The 7,500-nt window shown below is 40.2% G+C and overlaps 1 protein-coding gene across 1 annotated transcript in view; it reads left to right on the top strand.

Annotated features, from left to right (window-relative positions):
- Nucleotides 1-7,500, top strand: part of LOC143021544 (cyclic nucleotide-gated channel alpha-3-like) — a 451,572-nt gene that overhangs the window by 393,474 nt on the left and 50,598 nt on the right. Inside the window, exon 5 of the mRNA XM_076179145.1 lies at nt 5,023-5,190. Within this exon, the coding sequence (XP_076035260.1) occupies nt 5,023-5,190 (168 nt within the window). The remainder of the gene's footprint in view (nt 1-5,022; nt 5,191-7,500) is intronic.

Genomic DNA, 7,500 nt, shown 5'->3' with positions numbered 1-7,500 from the left:
AGTTACACGGCTCCATTTGGCTCAGGAACTGACCCCTATTCTGAACGAGGGACCCGAGAGACCGAGACCTCTAGGGTCCTCCCGTCTCCTCAGGCGAATAAAAGTCTAATTGCCTTTGCTTGAACAGAATCTACACAATAAGGTCACCGTGTTGTATGAATAACCTTATATGATTAGTGCATCAGTTGGTAGGGCACCTTTCCCGTCTGCTACAATGAATGGACTCTCAATTGCCTCTCCAGAAATTCTATTGGAAGAGAAGATGGAATTAGTTCTCTCCTCCTCCTCCTCCTCCTCCTCCTCCTCCTCCTCCTCCTCCTCCCTTCCTCCTCCTCCTCCTCCTCCTCCTTCCTTCCTCCTCCTCCTCCTCCTCCCTTCCTCCTCCTCCTTCTCCTCCTCTTCTTCTTCCTCCTCTTCAGACTTCGTCACATCTAATCCCCCCACACTCTTCCTTTCTCTCTCTCTCTCTCTCTCTCTCTCTCTCTCTCTCTCTCTCTCTCTCTCTCTCTCTCTCTCTCTCTCTCTCTCTCTCTCTCTCTCTCTCTCTCTTTCTCTCTCTCTCTCTCTCTCTCTCTCTCTCTCTCTCTCTCTCTCTCTCTCTCTCTCTCTCTCTCTCTCTTTCTTTCTTTCTCTCTATTCTATCAATATTCTCCACTCTCTTCCTCCCTATTCTTCCTTAATTCCGTTCGATAAAGTGACAATTATCACCATGTCATCACAATCAATCGTACTGCTCCCAAGAGGGAACCTCGTTCGCGCCCTCCTCTTCCTCCTCCTCCTCCTCCTCCTCCTCCTCCTTCTCCTCCACCTTTTCATCCTCATCCTCCTCTTCTCCTCCACCTTCTCTCCCTCCTCCTCTCCCTCCTCCTCCTCCTCCTCTTCCTTCTTCTCCTCCACCTTCTCTTCCTCCTCCTCATTCTCTTCTCCTCCTTCACCTCCTCCTCCTCCTCCTCCTCTTCCTTCTCCTCCACCTTTTCATCCTCATCCTCCTCTTCTCCTCCACCTTCTCTCCCTCCTCCTCCTCCTCCTCCTCTTCCTTCTTCTCCTCCACCTTCTCTTCCTCCTCCTCATTCTCTTCTCCTCCTTCACCTCCTCCTCCTCTTCCTTCGCCCCCTCTACTTCTCCCTCTTGCATTCACCAGCTGTTTCTCTCTTTCACCGTTCTTTCTACGTTGCCCTTTTAACCCGTTTTCCACATTTTCATTTTCTTTTTCTATTCTTTCACTCTTACAACCTACCTCCCCCTTCCACCTCCCCTCTCTCCCCTCTCCTTTCCCCCCCTCTCCACTCCCCCCTCCCCCTCCCCCGTTCACTCAACCTCCCACCTGTCGTAGACAAGCAATTGAGTTTGCTCTCTTTTTGAAAGCGCGAGAGCAACCACGCAGACGCTTCTGTCGGCTGCTGCTCTCTTTGACCCAGTCTCGGAATGCTCTTCTTCCGTGACTGCTCTTAAAAAAGAATAAATAAATAAAAATAAATAAATAAATAAGAAAATAAAAGCTAGGCTCTGTTGTCCAGTGAATTTTTCAGTAACTAATTTTTCATCGTTTTCAGTCAGTAGTGCTATTTTTCTTTTGTCAGTATCAACGTTGGGATTTGAAAATTTTCTAAAGAGAAACGTTCACTCGTAGTCAGCAGATTTCAGACACAATCGAAACATCACCACTTAGCGGCAAATTTCGACAGTTGCCAATACACTTACCATTGTACCTTTCCATTGAAAACCTCAACCGAATAGAATAGCCTGGTATTAACCGGAATAAATGCGTTAGATGTGGTTCGAATCCTTTGGGTATGGAAGGAAGGTTTTCTCTTTTTTTATTCTTTTTTTATTTACTTATTTTATCTATTAATTTATTCTATTTACTTAATCATTTATCTTTATTTTATTTATTTATTTTTATCTTATTTATTTACTTATTTCATTTATTCATTTATTTTATTTATTTTATTATTTATTTTTATTTTTTTTATTTATCTATTTTTATTTTATTTATTCTTATCTATTTATTTTATTATTAATATTATTATTATTATTATTATTATTTTTTTTTTTTTTCTTTTTTTTTTTTTTTTTTATAGCGCTATGATCTTTAGTACACCAAATAAATTTACTTCATCCTCTGATTTACTGTGGGAAAGAGTCCCCCGCTCTGTTGAATAAAATCAGTTGGCGGCAGCCTAAAGAATATGCACACGAGTTACAGAACACAATGGCAGGATTAATTCATTAGTTTTAAAGTGGGCCCTATACGATCAATATTTTTGTGCAATATTCCACATCATACAATATATTGACAGTATAGGCATGGTATTGAAGAATGACACAATGTACTGAAGACATCAAATTGCAGTCGAAATACGTGTGAATCTTCAGTACCATACATATACCGTCAATAATATTGTACAATACAGAATATTGCGCAATAATATTGCTTAAAATTATTCTCCACCCTTTAACTTCACCATTGCCCCAACCTCCACCACTTCACCCTCATTTCTCACTCTCCCTCATCGTTCCTCCACCTTCATCTCTCCTCTTCCTCCCTCAACATTAGAAATAATGAGGATCTATGTGTTGGTGAAAGCTACTTCTGTCTTATTTCAGGCGTGAAACGTCATGAAAATTTAGATTTGTTGGCGAACTGTCCTAATATATTCGACTATATTACCAGAGCAATGAGTTCTAAGCGTGAGGCGGAATGAGAAGAAAGGAGAGAGGCGGAAACGGGAAAGACTACAGCGGAAACGTGCGACAAGATAGGACTAGATATTCATTTCAGAAACGAATATAGTTCTCATTTTTCATGTGCATAAGGTTTCCCCTTAAAAGAAAGTTTCATTTTGTTAAGAAACGTTCTGAAACCGTGTTTTTTTTGTGTGCGTGTGTGTGTGTGTGTGTGTGTGTGTGTGTGTGTGTGTGTGTGTGTGTGTGTGTGTGTGTGCGCGCGTGCGTGCGTGTGTGTGTCTACATTCTCTGATAATAATTACGGTAATGGCCACCATGAGTTCCACAGACTGGAAACCAACAAATCCCACAACGGCTATCAACGGACCTCAGGTCCTCCCGTAGATCTCACTGGAAAGAAACTTTGGAATATTGTTAATTAATTTACTGTGGAGCTGTTTCCATGTCCCCGGCAAAAAATAGAAGGAGGAAGTACTTAGTCACCCGTTGTCAGTTTTCCATATGTAAGAATATGAAGAAAATACATTCGAAGTTGATAACGAGAAAACTTCGTCCTGAGACCGAGTGCCCATCCATGGGGTTGCACCTTCAGATAGAGGTTGAGGGGGGTTGGCGGGTTTAGAAAACGTGCAGCTGGGAGATGATTCTCTCCGACGCACGCCTCATAGGACCATCAGACTGGGCTATTTTTTCCTCCGACTGTTGGAGCAAATTTGCAGCTTTCGGGAAGGAATCTGGAAGAAAAAAAAATCATCCAGCATATCAAATATTCTATGTATTTTTGTTGAGAGAACAAAATAGTTTACCATAGTAATTTTACGGCAGAAAAAGTTCTGGATATGCGTGGCACCGCCGATTAATCGAAGATTGGAGGAGAAATAGCGGAATGTGATAGCCCCTTTAATGAACTCAGTTGGTCCTATGTAAAATAAAACCTCGATTCTATGAAGAATCCAAGAAACTAAAATCCTTCATGGAATCCACAAAACCAATTGTCGAGAACGAGAACCTACTTCGTGGCCTCAGGATCTACGATCTCGCGACCAGAAGCTACAAGAATCAGAAATTCTTGGTAATGTTCTTGGCCAATGTTCAGGGTCATCTGTGCACCTCTTCTTGGAGACACTGGCAAGCGTGAGAGATTATACTTCTTACCATAAGGCGATTATATTCAGTTAATGACAGTCTCAGGCTAGAATAGGGTTCCTATCGAGAGGCTCAAGTTTGTTCCAAGACTGGATTAGTTACTAAAATTGCCCGGCGCTAGTCAGTAAGCCTAGAAACAACCACTTTTTTTTTTTTTTTTTTTTTTTTTTTTGAGACCAAATTGCTCGGTCAATTCGAGGTCTCCTCAGCTGAATTTAATCAAGCGGCGGCATTAAAAATAAGGTATATAAAACCGATTCTCTTTGTAAGGAATAAACATTATGTATAAAGAGAAAATATCACTAAACTAAATTGTTCAAAATATATTAATCTCAACAAGTGATATTGTTCTAAGATATTTGGATTTATCAAGGGAATATCAGATGACCAGTCTATGTTAAGTTGAAATCTCCAGAGACGACGAGAATTTTTTTATGCCATGGATGGAGGAGCTTTTCTTAAGCTAAATAAAATCATCTCCCGTAAGTTTACGCAACAAAGGTGTTACCGAAGAAGGTTTACAGAGAACGAAGTTACGACCAAGATGTTATCGAGGTATTTAAGATAGTATGGTAAGCCTCATTGCCAAGCTCAACCCAACAGCAATCCATAACCCAAAAACATTACGGGCAGAATTAAAGATTTCCTCTGGTGAATAAGATATGATTAGTCTTAAAGAAATGAATAAATAGATTAATAGTAAATCAACCAACAGATTTTATTATTCTATTTGTTAATTAACTTTTTATTCAGTTATTGATTTATTTAGACAGGAAGTCAATCATCATTCGCTCAATCATTCAGTCATTTATTTTCATTCACTGTCGGTCATTCAGTCACTCATTTCAGGTAACCAATCATTCATCCAGTCACTTAGTCACTGATATTCCATCTCATTCGCTATCAGTCATTTAATCACTCATCACAAGCAGCCAATCAATCACTCAGTTACTCAGTCACTCAGTCATTCACTCCCATTCATTGTCAGTTTTTTCAATCCCTCATCACAGGCAGCCAATCATTCGCTCAGTCACATGGTCCTTTACTGTCAGTCTTTCAGTCACTCATTTCAGTCACTCATTGAATAATTTATTTCAAACAGTCATTCACTCAATCATTTAGTCGCTCAGTCACTCTCATGCACTGCCAATCTTTCAATCAATTTCATTAATCCATTTCTGTTCACAGGTAACCGTCGGACAGCTTCTGTGAGATCCGTGGGTTATTCTGACCTGTTTGTCCTCTCCAAGAAGGACATGTGGGACGTTCTCAAGGAGTACCCGGCGGCCCGAGTGCGACTCGAAGCCATTGCGGCCAAAAGGCTGGAAAAGTACAAAAAGGCTCCGCTTGAAAGAGGTCTGTATACTTTCCAGAACTTCCAGGTCTTCCAGATCATCCACTGTAACAGTTCGAAAACTACATGATCATTCGATTGGATGTTTACGAAAGCCTTTCCATCAGCTTTTGTGTTGTCTGTCTTCTCTATTTATTTATTTGTTTATTTGTTTATCTATTTATTTTCTTATTTATTTATTTATTTATTTATTTGTTTATTATTTACTTATCAGATTATTTTAGTCTCTCATCATGCCAGTGTTATGTTCCGGGTTAGGATAAATTTTGGTTTTCTTAAGGAAAGATTTTTTTTCTTTTCTTTTTTCTTTTTTTTGGAATTTGTAGCATTGTGTTTCTTCCAATTTATATTTTTTTATGAATCTAAGTACAATAACTCCAAACTATCCTTTGGTACTTTCAGCTTCTGTAGTCCAGAGTTCACGTAGCTTAGTTTTTTTAAAGTAGAGTTCAATGTAATTTCTTAAAGAAAATTGTATTCTTGCACTGTCGCCATAGTTGTTACACGTTATCCTTATGTTGGTATACATTAGCACCTTACACGCTTGCCATACACGCAGTTATGTGTAGTCTTTTTCTTGGATAGTCGTTGCTTGATATGCAGTGTATCTTTTACTTCTGTCACCAGTTTCCCAACGAGTTAAGGGTCCTGCGAAAGGGACGTCGAAAAGAACCATCTCCCCCCCAGTCTTCAAATTCCATCCTCACCATTACCTTCGTCTGGAAGAGCTTTTCCGATGGGCAGGCTTTCGCTCCCCGGAGCAAGGGCCTTTTTTAAGAAATAGTTTGCTTCATTTGTAGCGGAGCTCAAGAGTGGAAACAATTCGAACCCTACTTGCTACTTGCGGTGAAGGATGAGGTGATGGCAGTTCGAAATCTGCCACCAGCGAGTTGGACCAAGGGCATTGCTCATTAAACTCCACGCTACAAAATCCTGCAGAGCGTCACCTTGGTGGGGCAGGACTTTTTGGAAAAAAAAAACGAGTTCCTATTAAGGGCTGACTATATCTAATTCCCTCATTCAAAAAGTCTTCTGTAAAGGTGACGGCACACTAGGCATTTTACGCTAGCATACTACCTGCTTTTGCTATCTCCTTTGAGTAGAAACGACTTCGGTTACATTATTCTAGACTTCCGTGAGAACATCTCAACAATGTGTCTAACATTCGTATTTTAGGTTTAGACTTCTCTTAGTTTGTTATTCAGCTTCTCCCTATATTTGAAAAATACGTAAAAGATCGTAACCGAGTTCGTTTCTACTCAAACGAAGTAGCAAAAGCAAGTAGCATGCTAGCGAGAATCGGCCCAGTGTGCCGTCACCTTAAGATGGAGAGCTCATGATGTTAACCTGATTCAGGTACACGTGTTTGTATAAATACATACATACATACATACTGTACATACTGTACATACATATATTAACGTTCAATACATGTGCACAGGGTTACACGAGATGACCCAAATTGTGCCAAAATCTCAGGCAATCTGTATACCTTTTCCCAGCCCTTACACACGCTTTTTGCCAATAGAAAATATATTTCCTTAACTTAATTTTATCTGGATTACTGGCTTGTTTACAAAAATCAATTGGTATTTTTTTAATAGATATAGTCCATGAAGTTAGTAGAATTCTACTTTCTATTGGCAGAAATCTTAGCTAAGGTTTGTCGAAAGGTTTTAAAAGTACGGTCCGAGGCCTAAGCGCGTGCTGAGACACAAGCGACACAGGAGACGCAGGCGACGCAGCAAAGGCAGACTTCTTGTTGCTGTATTGAAGTACAGTTTGAACTTCTCTCTCACTTCATATACATTTCAAGTGAGAGAGAAGTTCAAATTGGACTTCAGTTCAGCAACAGGAAGTCTGCCTGTGTCGCCTGTGTGCTGCGTCGCCTGTGTCGCCTGCGTCGGCAGCGTCTCAGTTTACGCTTAGAAATCTCTTTACCTGTGACTTCATAACATCGTCTGACATTAACCAGAATAAGTATTTTAAAGGCGTCACGTACTGAAAGGAGTTAATCTTCACTTGGCCAAAAAGTTATAGAAAACATTTTTCTGCTCAGTATTTTAATCTAAGCAGTTCTAACACTTGAGCTGTCACGTCAGGCGATTTAATTCAGATGATGGAAAAGGTTCCGGCAATCAAAAAGTTCAGTCTTTTGGTTTGACAATCGTCTTCCAGATGCACAGGAAATGTTACTCATTACTGTGTGGCTGCAGTTTTATAGTAAAAATTATGTGTATGCGTGTGTCTGTGTGTGTGCGTGTGTGTGTGTGTGTGTGTGTGTGTGTGTGTGTGTGTGTGTGTGTGTGTGT

Source organism: Oratosquilla oratoria, chromosome 42, assembly GCF_046742065.1.
Source record: "Oratosquilla oratoria isolate Oo_2021 chromosome 42, ASM4674206v1, whole genome shotgun sequence".
Classification (NCBI taxonomy): domain Eukaryota; kingdom Metazoa; phylum Arthropoda; class Malacostraca; order Stomatopoda; family Squillidae; genus Oratosquilla; species Oratosquilla oratoria.
Note: the sequence above shows the minus strand (reverse complement) of the source record. Positions and strands in the feature narration are given on the sequence as shown.